We start from the raw sequence: 21,799 nt of genomic DNA on the forward strand, positions 1-21,799 counted from the left end.
ACAAAATTTCAAAAAAAATATTTTGAAAGTTTTTAAATTTTAAAATTTTTATCACAACTTCACAAAATTAAAATTATTTTTCTTAGGGCCAGAACATGTGTTACACTGTTAAAACTCCAGTTACGCTTAATCAAACAAGGCCTATCATTTAATGGGGTAATTAACAGTGATATTACTGCGGAAAAGCCTAAGTTTTCATCAGTTTCACTGATTACATTCATTGCCAGCTATGAGGCGGGAGGTCCACAGCGCAACCAATGTCAGAACAGTGAATGACTGACCACAACTTCAGGATGTCCATGTATAGTTGCATCAGTTTCAGCATAGTCGCCGTTATTACGCACCGCAAGCCTTTTATTGAAGAGATTACTCCTTGATTTAAATCTGTATCAGGATAAACACAGGGGCAATTATGCGAGAATTGTGTGTGCATGTGCACAATCATTATTTTCAGCCTGGCACAGTAAAGAGTTACTGGTAAGAGAACTACAGCTACTGGTAAGAGAAATGCAGGTGTGACACTGTAGGCTATATTAGTGTTGTAGGAAGGAGATAATTTTATAAACCTACATTTTGTAGTAAAAGAAAAGATTTGTGGGATTCTTGTTAGTGCCTTCGCTACACATGTGGGACGTAATCATTAAGCTCATACACCAGAAGAAGTCATGTTTGACAAATTTGCTGGAGTTCGTTGAGGAAGTAACAAACAGGGTGGATAAAGGGGAACCAGTGGATGTGGTGTATTTGGACTTCCAGAAGGCATTTGACAAGGTGCCACATAGAAACATAGAAACATAGAAAATAGGTGCAGGAGTAGGTCATTCGGCCCTTCGAGCCTGCACCACCATTCAATAAGATCATGGCTGATCATTCAACTCAGTACCCCTTTCCTGCTTTCTCTCCATCCCCTTGATCCCTTTAGCCGTAAGAGCCATATCTAACTCCCTCTTGAATATATCCAATGAACTGGCATCAACAACTCTCGGTGGCAAGGAATTCCACAGGTTAACAACTCTCTGAGTGAAGAAGTTTCTCCTCATCTCAGTCCTAAATGGCTTACCCTTTATCCTTAGACTGTGTCCCCTGGTTTTGGACTTCCCCAACATCGGGAACATTCTTCCTGCATCTAACCTGTCCAGTCACAGTATGACAGTTTGTTACAGAACCTACAAGGGAGCAAGCTATCTTAGATCTGGTCCTGTGTAATGAGACAGCAATAATAAACGATCTCCGAGTAAAAGATCCTCTCGGAATGAGTGATCACAATATGGTTGAATTGGTAATACAGATTGAGGGTGAGGAAGTAGTGTCTCAAACGAGCATACTATGCTTAAACAAAGGAGACTACAGTGGGATGAGGGCAGAGTTGGCTAAAGTAGACTGGAAACACAGACTAAACAGTGGCACAATTGAGGAACAGTGGAGGACTTTTAAGGAGCTCTTTCATAGTGCTCAACAAAAATATATTCCAGTGAAAAAGAAGGGCGGTAAGAGAAGGGATAACCAGCCGTGGATAACCAAGGAAATAAAGGAGAGTATCAAATTAAAAACCAATGCGTATAAGGTGGCCAAGAAGATTGGGGAAATTTTAAACGACAGCAAAGAATGACTAAGAAAGCAATAAAGAAAGGAAAGATAGATTACGAAAGTAAACTTGCGCAAAACATTTAAACAGATAGTAAAAGCTTTTACCGATATATAAAACGGAAAAGAGTGACTAAAGTAAATGTTGGTCCCTTAGAAGATGAGAAGGGGGATTTAATAATGGGAAATGTGGAAATGGCTGAGACCTTAAACAATTATTTTGCTTCGGTCTTCACAGTGGAAGACACAAAAACCATGCCAAAAATTGCTGGTCACGGGAATGTGGGAAGGGAGGACCTTGAGATAATCACTATCACTATGGGGGTAGTGCTGGACAGGCTAATGGGACTCAAGGTAGACGAGTCCCCTGGTCCTGATGAAATGCATCCCAGGGTATTAAAAGAGATGGCGGAAGTTATAGCAGATGCATTCGTTATAATCGACCAAAATTCTCTGGACTCTGGGGAGGTACCAGCGGATTGGAAAGCAGCTAATGTAACGCCTCTGTTTAAAAAAGGGGGCAGACAAAAGGCAGCTAACTTTAGGCCGGTTAGTTTAACATCTGTAGTGGGGAAAATGCTTGAAGCGATCATTAAGGAAGAAATAGCGGGACATCTAGATAGGAAAAGTGCAATCAAGCAGACGCAACATGGATTCATGAAGGGGAAATCATGTTTAACTAATTTACTGGAATTCTTTGAGGATATAACGAGCATGGTGGATAGAGGTGTACCGATGGATGTGGTGTATTTAGATTTCCAAAAGGCATTCGATAAGGTGCCACACAAAAGGTTACTGCAGAAGATAAAGGTATGTGGAGTCAGAGGAAATGTATTAACATGGATTGAGAATTGGCTGGCTAACAGAAATCAAAGAGATTTAGATAGGTTAAGCGAATGGGCTAAGGTTTGGCAGATGGAATACAATGTCGGAAAATGTGAGGTCATCCACCTTGGGAAAAAAGAAACAGTAAAAGGGAATATTATTTGAATGGGGAGAAATTACAACATGCTGCGGTGCAGAGAGACCTGGGGCTCCTTGTGCATGAATCCCAAAAAGTTAGTTTGCAGGTGCAGCAGGTAATCAGGAAGGCGAATGGAATGTTGGCCTTCATTGCGAGAGGGGTGGAGTACAAAAACAGGGAGGTCCTGCTGCAACTGTACAAGGTATTGGTGAGGCCGCACCTGGAGTACTGCGTGCAGTTTTGGTCACCTTACTTAAGGAAGGATATACTAGCTTTGCAGGGGGTACAGAGACGATTCACTCGGCTGATTCCGGAGATGAGGGGGTTACCTTGTGATGATAGAGTGAGTAGACTGGGTCTTTACTCGTTGGAGTTCAGAAGGATGAGGGATGATCTTATAGAAACATTTAAAATAATGAAAGGGATAGACAAGATAGAGGCAGAGAGGTTGTTTCCACTGGTCAGGGAGACTAGAACGAGGGGGCACAGCCTCTAAATACGGGGGAGCCAATTTAAAACCGAGTTGAGAAGGAATTTCTTCTCCCAGGGGGTTGTGAATCTGTGGAATTCTCTGCCCAGGGAAGTAGTTGAGGCTAGCTCATTGAATGTATTCAAATCACAGATAGATAGATTTTTAACCAATAAGGGAATTAAAGGTTATGGGGAGTGGGCGGGTAAGTGGAGCTGAGTCCACGGCCAGATCAGCCATGATCTTGTTGAATGGCGGAGCAGGCTCGAGGGGCTAGATGGTCTACTCCTGTTCCTAATTCTTATGTTCTTATATATTTTAGTCCCGTCAGAATTTTATATGTTTCTATGAGATCCCCTCTCATCCTTCTAAACTCCAGTGAATACAGGCTCTCCTCATATGTCAGTCCTGCCATCCCGGGAATCAGTCTGGTGAACCTTCGCTGCACGCCCTCAATAGCAAGAACATCCTTCCTCAGATTAGGAGAACAAAACTGAACACAATATTCCAGGTGAGGCCTCACCAAGGCCCTGTAAGACCTCCCTGCTCCTATACTCAAATCCCCTAGCTATGAAGGTCAACATACCATTTGCCTTCTTCACTGTCTGCTGTCCCTGCATGCCAACTTTCAATGACTGATGTACCATGACACTCAGGTCTCGTTCCTCTGTTCCTAATCTGCCGCCATTCAGATAATATTCTGCCTTCGTGTTTTTGCCCCCAAAATGTGGATAAATCATTAATGTATATTGTAAATAGCTGGGGTCCCAGCACTGAGCCCTGCGGCACCCCACTCGTCACTGCCTACCATTCTGAAAAGGACCCATTTATCCCGACTCTCTGCTTCCTGTCTGCCAACCAGTTCTCTATCCATGTTATACGGCATCTGCCATGCATTTGTCCACTCACCTAACCCGTCCAAGTCACCCTTCAGCCTCTTAGCGTCCTCCTCACAGCTCACACCGCCACCCAGTTTAGTCTCATCTGCAAACTTGTAGATATTACACTCAATTCCTTCATCTAAATCATTAATGTATATTGTAATCCCAGTACTGAGCCCTGCGGCACCCCACTAGTTACTGCCTGCCATTCTGAAAAGGACCCGTTTATCCCGACTCTCTGCTTTCTGTCTGCCAACCAGTTCTCTTTCCACGTCAGTACATTACACCCAATACCATGTGTTTTAATTTTGCACACCAATCTCTTGTGTGGGACCTTGTCAAAAGCCTTTTGAAAGTCCAAGTACACCACATACACTGGTTCTCCCTTGTCCACTCCACTAGTTTCATCCTCAAAAATTTCCAGAAGATTTGTCAAGCATGATTTCCCTTTCATAAATCCATGCTGACTTGGACCGATCCTGTCACTGCTTTTCAAATGCGCTGCTATTTCATCTTTAATAATTGATTCCAACATTTTCCCACTACTGATGTCAGACTAACTGGTCTATAATTCCCCGTTTTCTCTTTCCCTCCTTTTTTAAAAAGTGGTGTTACATTATCTACCCTCCAGTCCATAGGAACTGATCCAGAGTCGATAGATTGTTGGAAAATGATCACCAATGCATCCACTATTTCTCGGGCCACTTCCTTAAGTACTCTGGGATGCAGACAATCAGGCCCCAGGGATTTATTGGCCTTCAATCGCATCAATTTCCCGAACACAATTTCCCGCCTATTAAGGATTTCCTTCAGTTCCTCCTTCTCACTGGACCCTCGGTCCCCTAGTATTTCCGGAAGGTTATTTGTGAAGACAGAACCAAAGTATTTGTTCAACTGGTCTGCCATTTCTTTGTTCCCCACTATAAATTCACCTGAATCTGACTGCAAGGGACCTACGTTTGTCTTCACTAATCTTTTTCTCTTCACATATCGATCGAAGTTTTTGCAGTCAGTTTTTATGTTCCCGGCAAGCTTCCTCTCATAATCTATTTTCCCCCTCCTAATTAAACCCTTTGTCCTCCTCTGCTGAGTTCTAAATTTCTCCCAGTTCTCGGGTTTGCTGCTTTTTCTGGCCAATTTATATGCCTCTTCCTTGGATTTAACACTATTCTTAATTTCCCTTGTTAGCCATGGTTGAGCCACCTTCCCCGTTTTATTTTTACTCCAGACAGGGATGTACAATTGTTGAAGTTCATCCATGTGATCTTTAAATGTTTGCCATTGCCTATCCACATAAAAGGTTACTGCACAAGATAAAAGTTCACGGGGTTGGGGGTAATTTATTAGCATGGATAGAGGATTGGCTAACTAACAGAAAACAGAGAGTCAGGATAAATGGTTCATTCTCTGGTTGGCAACCAGTAACTAATGGGGTGCCGCCGGGATCAGTGCTGGGACCCCAACTATTTACAATCTATATTAATGACTTGGAAGGGACTGAGTGTAACGTAGCCAAGTTTGCTGATGATACAAAGATGGGAGGAAAAGCAATGTGTGAGGAGGGGACACAAAATCTGCAAAAGGACATAGAGAGGCTAAGTGAGTGGGCAAAAATTTGGCAGATGGAGTATAATGTTGGAAAGTGTGAGGTCATGCACGTTGGCAAAAAAAAATCAAAGAGCAAGTTATTATTTAAATGGAGAAAGATTACAAAGTGCCGCAGTACAGTGGGACCTGGGGGTATTGTGCATGAAACACAAAAAGATAGTATGCAGGTACAGCAAGTGATCAGGAAGGCCAATGGTATCTTGTCCTTTATTGCAAAGGGGATGGAGTGTAAAAGCAGGGAAGTCTTGCTACAGCTATACAATGTATTGGTGAGGCCACACCTAGAATAATGCGTGCAGTTTTGGTTTCCATATTTACAAAAGGATATATTTGCTTTGGAGGCAGTTCAGAGAAGGTTCACTAGGTTGATTCCGGGGATGAGGGTGTTGACTTATGAGGAAAGGTTGAGTAGGTTGGGCCTCTACTCATTGGAGTTCAGAAGAATGAGAGGTGATCTTATCGAAATGTATCAGATTATGAAGGGGCTTAACAAGGTGGATGCAGAGAGGATGTTTCCACTGCTGGGGGAGACTAGAACTAGAGGGCATTATCTTAGAATAAGGGGCCGCCCATTTAAAACAGAGATGATGAGGAATTTCTTCTCTCAGAGGATTGTAAATCTGTGGAATTTGCTGCCTCGGAGAGCTATGGAAGCTGGGACAGTGAATAAATTTAAGACAGAAATAGACAGTTTCTTGAGTGATTAGGGGATAAGGGGTTATGGGGAGCGGGCGGGGAAGTGGAGCTGAGTCCATGATCAGATCAGCCATGATCTTATTGAATGGCGGAGCAGGTTCGAGGGGCCATATAGCCTACTCTTGTTCCTATTTCTTATGTTCTTATGTAAAAGCATTTTTACAATGAGCTATTTTCATTGACCTGCCCCAAATCAAGTAGGTACTGCAGTTCTTGGCTCCTACCATCAGTACTAAAGTCAAACAGTTACTTTTATTTCCAGATTTTGCTTAATGGCAAATACATAACTTACCCTTTCTACTGGTACTGGATATGTAAATATTGTGATGAAAATCGGTGAGTAAACGATCCTCCATTTCCCCTTACACTTAAAGAGCTCCAAGCAATCCCTGATGCATTTGTTCTGGCAATGCCAGCCTCAGTGAGATAATACGAACTCAGGGAAATATGTTTGGATTTTTTTTGGTGTCTGGTTTGGATAAAAGTCTCCTCTCTTTGTAAGGGTCCTGTGTGAAATGAGAGTGGACAATTTCAACCTAATTACTAATTTCAACCCAAAAACTGGCACAAGAATTGGCAAGCTTACTCACAGAAAGCACAAGGATAGCTGATGGGAGAAATGGAAAATGTAGCGCCGGTGCAGTAGGAATGCACTTCTGAGGCTGTTATTATTAACTAAGTGTGTATGATTTTACTCTCAGTACAAATACATGGCTTTAAATGACAGTGTTTTGAAAGGATTCTGGGAGAAATTAGGCATGAGTGGTGCTTAATAGGTTCATCCAAAATTTCTCCCTCTGCTACTCTAGCAGATGTGTTAACCCCTTCACTAAAATAGCTGAACATTAAAGGGATAATTTTAAGAGTCTACACTGCTGGCAGGGTGCCTCACCCACGAGGAGCGCCTATCAGCAATTCGGATGTATGCTGTCCACAATTTACTGATAATTTCTCAGTAGCTCAGACTCATAAAATTAGCCCTTAAATGCAATCCCAATGTGTAATTTCAGGACCAAGGTTTATTTTTTACAGCACAGACATGCAAAAAAGGTATTTTTTCTACAAAGTGTGTGGGAAATTCAATACTAAAAGTTTCACGGGGAAATTAAAGTTTAAATGTGTTTTTATATTTGCCCTCAAGTAACTAACATGGAGAAAGTGGTACCCGTAGCCAAATGTTCTTTTCAAATTAACCACTTGTCCAAACAATGAATCACTTATTCCACCTGCAAACATTTAAGAAAAAACAACACACATCTTTAATAGAACTAATCATGGCCCTTTGACAAATTTCAACCTGGAATAATGTTCAATCTGAAACAGCAGCTGGTCAGACTTGGGGCCAAATGTTTTTTTTAATAATATATACAGAGAATGCTGGAAATACTCAGCAAGTCAGGCAACATCTGTGGAGAGAAAAATAGAGAGTTAACGTTTCAGGTCGATGACCTTTCGTCAGAACTGGCAAAATTTAGAGATGCAACAGATTTTAAGCAAGTGCAGAGGCAGAAAAGGTGGGAGGAAAGGAAAGGTCTGTGATGAGGTGGAAGGCAGGAGAGATTCAAAGACAAAAGAGATGATGGTGCGAGGCAAAAGGAGATGGTAATGGGACAAGTAAAGAAACAAAAGCTGGATCTAGAAGAGGTGTAACATGGGAATAGCAGAATCATCAACAGTTGCCGTCCAGAAAAATGGGGGCAAGGGTTATCGTCTGAAATTGTTGAAGTCAATGTTGGGTACGAAACGCTGTTAAACTGCACGTCAGCTCGAGGAACAGCACCTCATCTTTCAATTTAGCACTTTACAGTCTTTCACTCATCGATCTAAAACATAGGCCAGATTTTTTCGAGGTGGTAGCGGACGCAATCGGTGGCAGGTCAGGTGGGAATATTGATATTTTTTACATTGGATCGGGAACCCGCTGTCTTCTTACTCCCACTCACCTATACCCCAGGCAAGTCTGTCATTGGGGAGCCAACCCGACCGGCAGAGGGGAACGGAATTCAGATGATTATCAGGCAGTTTACAGGCACCCAAGAGCCTTTTTTTCACTTATTTTTTACATTTTCCTGCATGCGATTCATGCAGCTTGGGAAGCATGTCTGTCAACCTGAGGCGAGAGTTGCGTGGCCATTGCTCCAGCTGATTGCTTGACAGCATCGAATGTACAGTAAAAGCTCCCACCTGACAGATGATCACTTTCCTCAGGCAGATGCTGTTGCTCAGTCCTTTTCCAGCACAGATTCTGCAGGCTGCATGTTTCCAGCAAAGTCTCCATCCAGTGTCACCTCATTGGAAGAACTCTCTCACCATTGGCAGAATGCTTCTGTCATCTGTACATCACCTGCCAGCTATTCCATTAATATGGGTGCTTTTTATACTCTCTCACCTTGGTCCTCAGAATTGGGCCATGATGAGCCCCAACATCAGCATCACCAGGCACACCAACAGCACCAACAACAACGGCAACCTTCTCCCCAATCACCTGATGCGGCACAGAAGACATGGCATCAGCATCCGACCACATTGCTGCCCGGGAGGCCAGGGCTGGCCTCATCATAGCCAGATTTAGTTAACTTTACACTGTACACCCATATGGCTGCCACATGATCTGCCAGGTTGGCACCACCCCACACCAACATCATAAAGCATCCCTACAATCACTAAGCCATTCCTTTCACACTCATCACCGTTGTGGGGGTACCGTTATGTCTCACCTTTCACTGCAACTCACTAAGCCACTTCCAAAGGTGCACACAAATCTGCCCAAGACCGGAAAATGTTGAAAATAAAGATTTTTATGTTTGACATCACATTAACAGAAATTTGACATGAACATTGCATAAAACACCCAAGTGCCTACCCTTGTGTGTTGTTAGTTGGCATAATTGCACTAGGTTGAGGGTGAGTGTGAGGGGTGGCTAGTGAGATGGGGGATGTGATCATGTAAATAGAGAGAGAGGGGGATGGGTGGACATGCAAGGTATGTTGGTGGGAGTAAGGATGTGCAGGGGTAGGGTAGGGAAGGCAGAGTGATAGGGATGTGATGAGTGTCATAGCAGGATGCAGTTGAGTGTGGCTTTGTACTAATGTTTCCTGATCTAATGTCATGTCTCCCTGAACACATCCCTGCTTGTGACCTCCTTTGCAATCTGCAACCAGGCTGTCGTGGTCTTCTGGGGAGGTCCCTTCCACCCATCGGAAGGGAAGAGGACCTCCCTGCATGCTGTGACTCCCTCCATAAGCAAACGGAGGGAGTCATTGGAGAACCTGGGTGCAGCCCTCTGCCTCTGTGCCGTCATTGTCAGTGTTTGCAGCACTCACTCCAGTGCTGCAGTGCACTGACAGCACTATGTTCGATGAAGCTTCAAATGTAATGTGACCATAGTCCCTTTAAAGATCCCGCCTGAACACGTATCATGAATGAAGTCACCAGACCCGCTTCATCTCATTCGGCTGGGTGACCATTAAGGTAAGTTAGGCTTGGGACCTGACATGGCCACCGCCTGCACTGGACCCACCAAGGTAAAGAAAATTCCGGCCGTTAACTCTGTTTTTCTCTCCACAGATAATGCCTGACCTGCTGAGTATTTCCAGCACTTTCTGTTTTTATTTCAGATTTCCAGCATCCGCAGTATTTTGCTTTTGTATGATCCATAATCTAACTGAATGGTGGAGCAGGAACAGAGTATGATCTACTCCTGTTCCTATGTTCCTAAGAGAGTGCATGATGATTAGTGATTTCAACATAGTGAGGATGTAAGGTGAGACAAGAATAGTACAACAGTATACTTGGAGCTGTGAAGAAACAAGTGAGGGAAATGTCAGATAAGTACTAGATTAATATCATTAGATTACACAGCAATAATAGACTGAGGTTGGAAGCAAGTCGTGAGAGCTTTTATTGAATGACAAGTTTTTTGTGTATCCTGTTGAGATGTGTGAAAGAGGTATCAGAACAGCTCCTCAGATTTGGGAGCAGTATTTCACTCTTGGATAACTTGGCTCTATATCACGTTATGAGTTGTTAAAGAGAAAACAAGTGTTTGGCATGAAAAGAAAACAACGTTTTTTGGAGATAGCTTTAGCAATAGAGATGTGAGAGTTCACTTGAAGTGAAAGGAGATAATAAGAACGTTGACAAATGAGGAAGGAGTAACAGTGGAAAAACAAGCGATGATAACTGTCAGATAGACTTAAAATCATAGAATGGTTACAGCACAGAAGGAGGCCATTTGACTTGTCGAGCCCATGCCGGCTCTCTGCAAGAGCACTTCAGCTAGTCCCACTGCCCTGCCCTTTCCTTGTAGCCCTGCAAATTTATAGAATCATAGAATGGTTATAACGCAGAAAGAGGCCATTCGACTTGTGAGAAACAGGAAGAAACTGTTTTGGAAGAGTTGAAAGAAATCATCTATTTATTGCCCTATCGACAGGTAAGGAGGAGAGCAGGATTCAGCAACTGCACTGTGGCAGGGTTACAGGTTGTGTGCACAATGGGTGTGTGATCTGAAGAAAGTTGAAATGTAGAGTGGAATCAACAACAAAAGACGATGGGATGGATGATGAGAAGAGGAGATCACATATAAAGAAGGAAGAGTATAGAAAGTGAGTCCCGGGGAGCTCCTAAGTGAATGGAAAGAGTCAAAGGATGAGCCATTAATTACACCACAAATAGAAGGGTTAATTTTCCGGTTTTCAGACTGGATCCCACCATCAGGATTCAGGTAAGTGGAAACCAGGATATTGGGGATCCACTGGGATCCCGTGATCTCGCCTGGTCTCTACTAGAACATTTCCCCGCCCTTCATGGCTTTCTGATTAGACTTTAAACTTGTATAATTTGCAAGAGATTCATTTTATCTGTAAAAATTCAAAAGCTAAGAGAGCTTCCTTTTGGATATACTGTCCATGCAAATGAGGGACTTTTGGTGCCCCACAGTATTTCGCAGACTTCAATCCAAAGTAATGTCATGGGTTGCTTCCAATCACATAAACATTCACATCAGGCATTAAAGGTAAGTGCATGTGGACAGCAGCTGTCAAAAGGACAAAGACTTTTAGTTAAGTGTTTTGGTTGGATTTTGACTATTTTCTTGCTGGGTTTTTACTTGCTTTATGATCATGGGCTTTTGTGCAGATCGCCCAAAAATGGGCAGTATTTCCAGCGTGAGCGGTAAAAATGGGTTTTCAGATCGCCGGCTTCTCGCCCATTCTCAAAGCACCTCATCTCCATTTTTGAAATTGGGTGTTACCGCGAGCGATATGAAATGGGCGTTAGCGTTAAATTTCTCTGACCTTCTGCCGTAAAGTGTCGCCGTCCTTAGCAACGGCATGGCAGCGCTCGATTCTCGCGATTCAGGAGGGCAAGGGTCATCATGCATGCGCAGAAGAGGAGACAGAGAGAGAGGGAGCTGAGAGGGACTGAAAGCGTGTGTGGCTGTGGTGTGTGCTTGTTTGGCTGTTGTGGGAGGCACGAGGGAGATTCACCAGCAGCAAAAAGCCTACTAAGCACCAAGAACATAGTTGGCACCGGGTTTTTGTCCAACAAATAAGATATAACATGGAAGGGATAGAGGAGGCCCTGGAGCTGGTAGCCAGGAACATGATGGCAGAGGGCCCCCAGTTGTCCCGGAGCACGGCACTGCACCCCAAGGTGCCGCACCCCCATTGCCAATCACACGAGAGCCAGGAGCAACATCTTGCTTCTGCCTTGGAGCACGTTCGCGCCTCAGGACCGTCCTCTCCCGTATCCAAGCAGCAGTTCGGCTATCATCCCCCCCCGCCCCCACAATGAAGCATCGCCTAAGGAGCTCCTTGGCCAGGCGGCTTGGAGTCAGGAGGGGAAGGGATAGAGGTGGGGAGGAGAAGCGAGGGGAGGAGGGGGGGAAGTGTTAGTTTTTACAGAAATACTGATGATTTCAGACAAATGTTCAGTTTAAATGTTTTTTATTTAACAAAACCTTGTTGCGCATCAGCTCAGATAGCTGCACCGTTACACGCTGGTGATCCCTTAAGATCAAAGTGTATAATTACACTTAACTTCAATCAACTTAAACTTTAACTGTCACCAAGGTGATGCCCAACATTGATGTATGACCTGCACACCCATCAGTGAGTCAGCTTTGTAAATACCACCAACGTTCTTTCAGGCAAAGCGCTCATTGATGAGCTCCTGACGTAAGGCTCTTGCAGCTATAATGTCACCACGGGCCCTTTCATGCAGTCTATAGGGGGGGTAGGGGCATGGCTTCAGTGTCAGCCTGATTGTCTGGGCCGATTTCAGAGTCTGCCTCCTTGTCCTCCTCTTCCTCTCTTTGGCGAGATGGACTGTCAGACTCTTCAGGCAATTCTTGTCCCCTCCTGATAGCCAGGTTGTGCAGTATGAAGAACACCACCACGAATTGAGCTACCTGCTCAGGGCGGTATTGGAGCTCGCCTCCTGAGTGGTCCAGGCATCTAAAGCGCTGCTTAAGCACTCCAATGGTTTTCTCCACGATATTGCAAGTGGCTCTGTGGCTCTCACTGTATCGCCTCTAGGCCTCAGTGTGGGTGTCATGCAGCGTGGTCATCAGCCAGATGGTGAGGCCATGCATCCAACATTGACCTTGTGGCCGATTATTAAACAAGTCAGATACAGTGCTCTCACACAAGATGTGAGCATCATGGATGCTGTCCGGAAATTTAGCATTCACTGCCATTATAATTTGCTGGTGGTCTACAGCAAGTTGGACATTCAGGGAGTGGAGTCCCTTGTGGTTCCTGAAAACCTCTGCATTCTGAAAAGATGCCCGCATTGTGATGTGTGTACAGTCTATTGCTCCCTGCACCTTGGGGAACTTTGCAATTCTGGAGAATCCTACAGCCCTCTCAGTCTGTGCCTCCCTGGTCATAGGGAAGCTGTTCAAGTCCTTCCTGCATGCATACAGGGCTTCAGTGACCTGTCTAATGCAGTAATGTGCAGCATGCTGAGACAGACCGCAAATGTCGCCAGCTGAGGCCTGAAAAGAACCCGACGCGTAGAACGACAGTGCCGTGGTGACTTTGACCTCGATGGACAGTCCAACCTCTTTGGAAGTGCAGTCTCTGAAGGCAGGTGGTGTCGGGCAAGTCGAGGTAAGACTGTTTGTTCCTGTACTTGTGGGGGGTGTAACGTCTGGTCCTCCTCATCAGTCTGGCACGTCTTACATTGGGCACACAATGTTGTGGAGTGTACCTTCAGCCATCTCGAGTCTGCAACATGTAATTGGTCATCAAGAGAGGGTGAGAAAGGACAGGCCCCTTTGTAATAGCTCTCTGTTTTCCACCGATTGGTCACAAAGAATGAATGTCCCGACAAAGACACCTATTCAATTCCAATCGGTCACAGTATGGTCAAGATGTTTGTACAGATGTTCACATCACCTCCAAAGACCTCCAGAGTATATCCGAACTCCCCCGAGGTTGAAGCACAGCAGCCTTTTAAATGATGCGACATGTGATGTAGAACATGGTGTCCATAATGCTGGGATTAGTTTCAGTTAGTTCCACTTTTTCCAGGCAGTTTATTGGGCGAGCGATATTGTGGGCAACATGTGTGCGAGGTGGTGAAAGTGACGCTGGCCGATCTCCTGGCCGTTAGTTTTGGCAAATGTGATCTTTACGACAAAAAAAAGTGGGCAGTCAGTATTATTGAATCTCAGTGTTAATTACGGAAAGTAAAGCTGGGTGATATTATGGGCATTGATTTTGCTCATTCTGAAGATTCCGCCCCAAAAAAGTGGGCAGGCAGTATTATTTTTTCCCGGCATTACGCACATGAGAAAAGTAGCGCTCAGTGATAAGTTTCCGTAAAATGCCCTTCAGTTTCCATTTTGTGGCTAAATGGGCGATATATGGGCGTTATACGTCATTTCAGCATTAAAATGGACGTTAAGTGGACGTTAAGCATGCAAAAAGCATGCAAAATCTAGCCCAATGGATTAGAAGCTGAGCTAATGGGGGTAATTTTGACTTTGGCCGATTGTGTAAAACGGGAGATAGCGTGTTGGCAGCCCGTTTTACATCTTTCTCGATTTTCATTTCCATTGAAATAAAAATCAGAGAGATGTAAAATGGGCATGCTAACTTGCTATCACCTGTTTTATACTATCGCACAAGTTAAAACTAGCCCATTATTCTCAATATCGCAGGGAAACTGACTGTAAAGAAAATATTTCCAAGAATTCAGCAGAACAGGTTGATCCTTAAATAAGACAGGAGGATCTGTAAAGTCTCTCCTACAGTACCGACTTTCACTCTATCTCAGGAAGCCCCTGGGCATCTAACTGCAATCTACAAAGGCTAGTACCATTTGCCAAGTCAATGTGAATTGGATGTTGGGGATTGCTTTGAAAGTGACTCAATGCCAATATTTCTTAAAGGGTACAAGATGAAAGAAGGCATTGGCTAGGAGCTTACTCTGCACCAGAAGAAACTACCTGGACAAAATGTTAGTAAAGTAAACTCAATTTATTAGCCTACCAGTGTTCAGTGCATGAGTACTCAAGTGTTTTTGACACCAGTGCTTCCCCTTGGTGATAGTGCATATGGAAAGAGCCTAAGGCCTGTTTCAGGTGTGGGCCCTGGACCCCGATACTGGAACCTTTACCACTATGGTGAGTGACGCACTTCCGATGTGGAATGCTCATGCGCACGCCACCCGCCATATGTCTGTAAAACGAACACAGTGTCAATGGATTTCTAGGCCAGTCTCCCTGACCTGAATCCACGCTGAGCATCCTTCAACAAATTCTACTTTTCCAAATGTTCACCAATCAGACCTTAAGGTTGGTTCAAAGATTTCCACAACAATAGATGTTAAACTTGCCGATCTATAATTTGCAGGTTTTCAGATCCTGTTTTGAATAGTGGAGTTATATTAGCTGCTTTCCAATATTTCCTAACTTTATCAAACTTACAAAAACGTCAGTGGCAGGCTCATAGCTGCACACAGCTGTACCTACTTCGAAAATCAGGCCCAAAGTCCCTATTGGATAAGAAATTTTGGTTTTTACGTATGTTTCAGTTCAGATTGAGAAGGCCAAGTTTCGCTTCCCTAGGATTTAACATTAATAGGGTTAAAATTATACTTTCATCATCCTGTGCTGCTGCTGCCACCACGTTCACAGAACAAATGTTTTTTAAGCAGTCTCTGAAGGTTAGTGATTGTGCGATAACAAAATACTGGTGTAAAAGCGTTGTGCCCTCTGTACAGAGTTCTGTCAGGATACTCTCGTGATGCAGACAAACCAAGTGAACTGAATAGATGTCCGCCAAAGCTGCCAACAGCTCTGGAATTCCTATCAAACCAGATAGAGGAAAAAGGTCTTCCTGAATCTTGATTCAGTCTTTGGAGATTGCTTATGGATGTTGAGCTAAAGCATGAAGGCAATGCAGCCCTTTAAATAGAACCTCAGGACATAGCTTTATCTGGATGGCGTTATCACTGTGTATTTATCCAGACCGAATAGGCCCTCTTCTTCAGTTACTACTTTGCTTTTATGTCAGTGGGCCAGAAAATGTTTGTGGTGCTAGGAGGAGAATGAAAGGAGCATGAATGTGTCTCCTGGCTGCCCAGAAATCTTTAAAAAACATATATTTTCCTGAGCGGCCGGCAATGGTCACTCAACTGGGTTTAGTGTGCATGGTGCACATTCTGGTCATTTGTACATCAACATTGCATTCAGGGATCCTACAAATGGGCTCCCTCCTGTTTTGGGTCGGATTGCTGAACATCCATTTAACGGCCTGCCTGAAAATTGAATCAGACAGGACGTGTGCACCAAAAGGTTGTCCGAGGTGCCCATTCAATTTTCCTCTGCTGGTTGTCCATTTTGCAGGTGATAAATGGACGGTTGGCAATTGTAAACCTTACCCCAGTGTATCCTCCTCTTTGTTTCAGTCCATCGTAGCATCGTGCACATGTTCATTAAGATTATAGTGACTTATAATTGAACTAATCCACCAACTTTGTGGCTTTAACTTTGATCAGTTATGAGGTATGCAAGATATTTAGCAATTTACTTAAAAGAGAACGAGTATAATAATATTTGATAAAATGGGAAGACATAGCCATGTTATAGTTATTTGAACAGCTCTGATAAATGGTCCTGGCTGTTCATCCACACAGGGACCTGAAAGTAGTTCAGGTACTGTGGCTATTTCACCCTGAATAACTGTAAACAAATGGCCATTTGTTTTTGTAGCATTCCCTTCCTAACAAATTTTTGTTCCCCCTGGAATTTATTCCTGGACCTGTGGCCATAGACATTTCTGATTGTGATTACCATCTGTTACTGTCTGTTAGTTGCAGTATTCTTGAATGAACTGGCTTTCAACAATTCATTGTGCTATTTTCATGCCGTGTTTATCTATATGCTGCAAGTTTACATTTCCTGTGAATCTGCAGCACAATCACAACTACTGATTCAGTGTAAATGGTGGAGAATTATTTACTCCAATTGCATTGGAGTAAAATCCCCAGCTCTTCCCATCGGTTCTGCCTGTGTACCGGAGATTTGTACCAATTAATGTAAACAGCTGATAGGAATCTCCTGTGGACTGCAGCCATAAATTAAAAGTCAGCACTTGTGTTGTTCAGGTAATTTTATTCAGTTTAGTATCTCCCAGTGCAAGAATTGATTCAGGCCAGTCTTCACTGTAAACCCGGAGGGAGGATCATGTCCAGTTCAAGCCATTATGATTTGAAATGAATGTGATCTCCAGGGTTTACAAATAGATCTTTCATCAGATGCACATTAACTGGGTCAGTTCTACCTTCAGTGCAATGTCACAACTCAGTTAAATTTCACAGAACTACATTAATGGAAAGCTCCAGCATACAGTTTGGAGACTATGGGAAATAAGCATACATACAGTCTTGGCATTTTTGTCCAAAAAGTGAAACAATGTAATAATAATGTCTTTTATAAAGCATCTAATTATTTTATGGAGGGTGTGCACAATGATCGGTGGGGATTTGTTGAATTTTATTCTTTAGAGTTAGTCAGCTGTGGAAGTGGTTTCTGCTGGTATTTGAGAAACGTGATAGTACACATCTGATGGATGCAGTGCCTGGGACAAATGGTCAATTATTAGATTCACTGAAAAAAGTGGAAAGTTAGAAGGAGCCAGAACACTGGGAATAGTGCACATGGAACTGATACATATATTTAATTCATGCATGTAATAGGAATTCCACTCATAAAATTGTTACTTCCAATTGTAGAAATCCAAAAATATCAGTTCACACAAGTGTGAAAATTCCAAACTGTTAGTTCACGTGGACAATAATGAAAAGTATCAGTTCACCAATGTGGACACAGTATTTGCATGAATTTGAAACGTGGACTGTAGCTAGAGCTGTGGATTGCAGACTAAGCTGAGTAGCTGACCCATGATGGTGATTTCCAAATGTCCTTTCACTCATACTAAAGACGGTCTCTAGTAGCTGGCTTGTGCTTGTAACACTTGTGCAATGTGCTGGGGTTTGTACATTCATGAAATAACTCCCATAAGCTGACAATCATAGGCAGGATATATTCTACGTAACACAATGATGGCTTTTAGAAATAAAAATTCAGCTTCTGCTTTTCATGTGCATAACAGGAGCACCCATTGGAAAACTATGCATCCAGCTCATGACTTCCTGGTCATTCATTGTAATGGATGGAAAATCACATGCTGCAAGTGCACAAATTTGCTATATGTGTTCGTGGCATGCGTCAGGAGCTTAGAAGCAAGTTTTTTGCCCCTAAATTGCTATTTCTGATGTAACATAAAACGTTTTCCAAATTCTTATCCCTAACCCACCTCTGTTGATGGCACTATCACTTAGGCTGAGAATGGTTTGCACAGATAATGGTGGCCCATGCTACCTCACCATTATGTTAGCCTAGTAGACAATGGTCACCTTCACCACTCGGGCGGACAATGGGCGGAGTGGATCACCCGCCCATTATTAAATCTGCCCAATTTTCAATTCCACTGAAGTAAAAGGGTAAATTACCCTTTGGGGTATCTCAGACGAATACCATTTTGTCTCACCCAACATACAAATATGTGCAAGTGCGCATTGGACGGTGGTCAGCAGTGGAATGCGATTTGATTGATTTCCTCTCCTTAGCTCAGGGACAGTGTGGCCAATTGTAGCACCACCACTGTGGCCAATGCTCAAATCAGATCACAGATCAAACTTGGAAACTTATGGCTCAGTGCCATACTAAATAATATTAAATACATGTTACTGTATTAGATAAATAGAGACTAAATATAACAATGCAGCACCTACTTCAACTGGGTATTTATCAAATCCTGTTAAAGAAACATTAATCTTCAGTTTTAAACTTCAGTTTTCATTGGACATTAAAATTGAGAGCTCGCCAACCATACCTGTCGTAGGCTATTCTATCCAATAGTGGTTCAAGCCAGCCGTTGTGGCACTCACAATGTGAGTCCATGAAAACCAAGACATCACCTGTTGCCCGTGCTGCACCAAGCATACGACCTCCGATCACCCCCAATCGCTTATTGCTTCGAATCAACTTCACACCGTTCAGCTTGGAAATATACTCACTCAAAGCTGCCTTCAGATGTCCTGTGAAAAGGAGAAATGAATCATAGTTCTGCTCAGCATTACAGATAAAACTGGTAAAATCAGCAAGGCATCAACATTGCTGAGCACAGACATGGACCTTATACCCACGCCCCACCCCATGAATTAAACAGAGAGTTATTTATACTCACTTGGGATGGAAGTGATTTATTCACAATCAGTAACCTAACTGAATAACACACACGCAGTGACGTTATGAATGTGTAATGAATGGGAAAAAGCTATTTGTTCCCCAAAACATGTTGCTTCCACAGAGAATATCCAATCTGCTTTGTTATGGGCTTTACCTTACTATTTCAGCACAGCAATCAGGTGCCTTTCTGCAATAAGGAAGGAAAACTGAGGGAGCACTATCACTGTGCTGCTCTTGTGTGCGTCCTATCAATTGGCTGAGATGTGATACTGGCAGAAGCCTAGGATGTCGTAGCTCATTCTGTCAATCCAAGCAAATCAAAAGAGGAAAGCGGGGAAAATAAGTTGAAGAATAGCATACTTGCTAGAAACAAAAGAAAGCAAAAATATTGCCTCTCAGCATGTGTATTTAATTTTCCAAAGGCAGAAAAGTAAATGTTTGGGCAGCAGAATCCTATGCTTGCTGCTGCTATGGCACATCACACAGATTCAAGCAGTTTCATAATACAAGTACAAAACCCAGGAGACTAAAATCATTTATTCAAAAATAAATACAACTTGCATTTGTAGAACACAGTTTAATCTCATTATAAGTAATATAATACGTGAAAATGGAATAAAATAAGTGCTAACAGAATTCCATATAACAGGACTGGTCACCACAATACTATGTTTATACTAGCACTTTGCCAGAAATGTGTTTGTGCTTGATTTTCATGTACTCTGCAGTGTGATTTGCAATATAGATACAGCATTATTAACAACAACTGTTTATGAAATTGGCTGAACATGAATTCAATGCTTTGCTTCACAATATCTTTATTTTATTTTCCATTTTCTTTTATAATTACCCAAAAAGGACTAAATAAATAATACTTGTATGTATGTGGCACTTTTCATGTTGAAATGTGTCACAGCATGTTCAATATAATTTGGGGAGTGAGTGCAGTGACTGCAGCTATGTAGGAAAATGCCGCAGCCATTCTGTGTCTACAACATCATAAAAACAGCATGAAATAAATGAACAAAAGCAAAATACTGTGGATGCTGGATATCTGAAATAAAAACAATGTATGATGGAAATACTCAGCAGGTCAGGCACTACCAGTGGAGAGAGAAACCAGTTCTGATGAAAGGTCATTGACTTGAAATAGTAACTCTGTTTCTCTCTCCACAGATCCCGCCTGACCAAATAAATGATCAATTGGTTTTTGGTGGTATTGGTTAAAGGAGAATGTTGGTCAGGGCGGCAAGGGCACTTCTGTTCTTCTTCGAATAATGCAATAGAATCCTAAATGTCCACCCAAACTCCTAGGCTGAAAACTGGTTTAATGAGTAAGTGGAAGGATAGCACCTATAATTGTATTGCTTCATTTTGTGAGAGGCAGGGTGAGGGCAGTTGCCAGGCCTGTGCGAATGTGTATTTTTTTTGGCAGGGGGAAAGATGCTGATTGATAAGATCTTGCCAAAAGCTGGCTGTGTGTAAGCATGACAGTGCATAGTGATATTACAGTAAGTTAGATGAGGTGTAATATGTGGGCTGTAGATGTTAGGCCCCACTCAACACACGGGGATGCCACCACACACAATCGCAGTAAAAAAAATAACTGAATGCTGTGTATGAATAATTGAACACTTATGTACAAAGTGATGGAACTCATATAAAAATGATTACATTCTTGCGCTTAAAATGAACAAAATATGGAATACTTCGGGCAAACATGTAAATTTTCCAATATTTCATTAATTAATCTTTGGGAGACTTACAGAATTTGAGTTTGTTTTATCATAATGAGATAGTCCTTTAAAAGCAGGAATTGTGGATGTACCTGATTCCCTGAATTTTTGGCTGTGTGGCATGAATTACAGATTGCAAGTGCTATAATTTCCACACCTGCCACAGTACCGAAATGGCACTCATCAAAATCACAAATGACATCCTTTCTGACTGTGACAAAGGCAAACTATCCTTTCTCGTCCTTCTTGATTTGTCTGCATCCTTTAACATGGTTGACCACTCTATTCTTCTCCAACCCCTCTCCACTGTCGTCCAGCTGGGTGGGACGGTATTTGCTCAGTTCCATTCTTACCTATCTAATCGTAGCCAGAGAATCACCTGCAACAGCTTCCCTTTCCGCCCCCACATCGTAACCTCTGGTGTCCCCCGAGGATCTATCCTTGGCCCCCTCCTACTTCTCGTCTACATGTTGCTCCTTGGCGACATCATCTGGAAACACAGCGTCAGTTTCCACATGTACCCTGATGACACCCAGCTCTACCTCATGATCACTTCTCTTGACCCCTGCACAGTGTCTAAATTGTCAGACTGCTTGTCCGACATCCAGTTTTGGATGAGCAGAAATTTTCTCCACTTGAATACTGGGAAGACCAAAGCCACAAACTCTGTTCCCTAGACACTGACTCCATCCCTCTCCCCAACTCCTGTCTGAGGCTGAACCAGACTGTTCGCAACCTTGGAGTCATATTTGACCCTGAACTGAACTTTCAACCACATATCCGCAGCAACACTAAAACCGCCTAGTTCCACCTCCGTAACAGTGCCCGTCTTCGCCCTTGCCTCAGCTTATCCACTGCTGAAGCCCTCATCCATGCCTTTGTTAATTTTAGACTTGATTATTCCAATGCACTCCTGGCTAATCTCCTCCAGCCCCACAAGACCCCCCGAGATGTCTGCGCTCCTCTAATTCTGCCCTCCTGGTGGCTGTGCCTTCTGTTGCATAGGCCCCAAGCGCTGGAACTCCCTGCCTAAACCTCTCCGCCTCTCTACCTCTCTTTCCTCCTTCAAGACGCTCCTTAAAACATACCTCTTT

The 21,799-nt window shown here is 43.1% G+C and overlaps 1 protein-coding gene across 3 annotated transcripts in view; it reads right to left on the minus strand.

The window, feature by feature from the left end:
- Window positions 1–21,799, minus strand: part of LOC139263949 (polypeptide N-acetylgalactosaminyltransferase 15-like) — a 125,440-nt gene that overhangs the window by 97,831 nt on the left and 5,810 nt on the right. For all 3 annotated transcript variants that reach the window (XM_070880036.1, XM_070880035.1, XM_070880034.1), the window contains exon 3: window positions 18,614–18,818. In XM_070880036.1, the coding sequence (XP_070736137.1) occupies window positions 18,614–18,818 (205 nt within the window). The remainder of the gene's footprint in view (window positions 1–18,613; window positions 18,819–21,799) is intronic.

The sequence above is a fragment of the Pristiophorus japonicus genome, chromosome 5 (genome assembly GCF_044704955.1).
Source record: "Pristiophorus japonicus isolate sPriJap1 chromosome 5, sPriJap1.hap1, whole genome shotgun sequence".
NCBI lineage: Eukaryota > Metazoa > Chordata > Chondrichthyes > Pristiophoridae > Pristiophorus > Pristiophorus japonicus.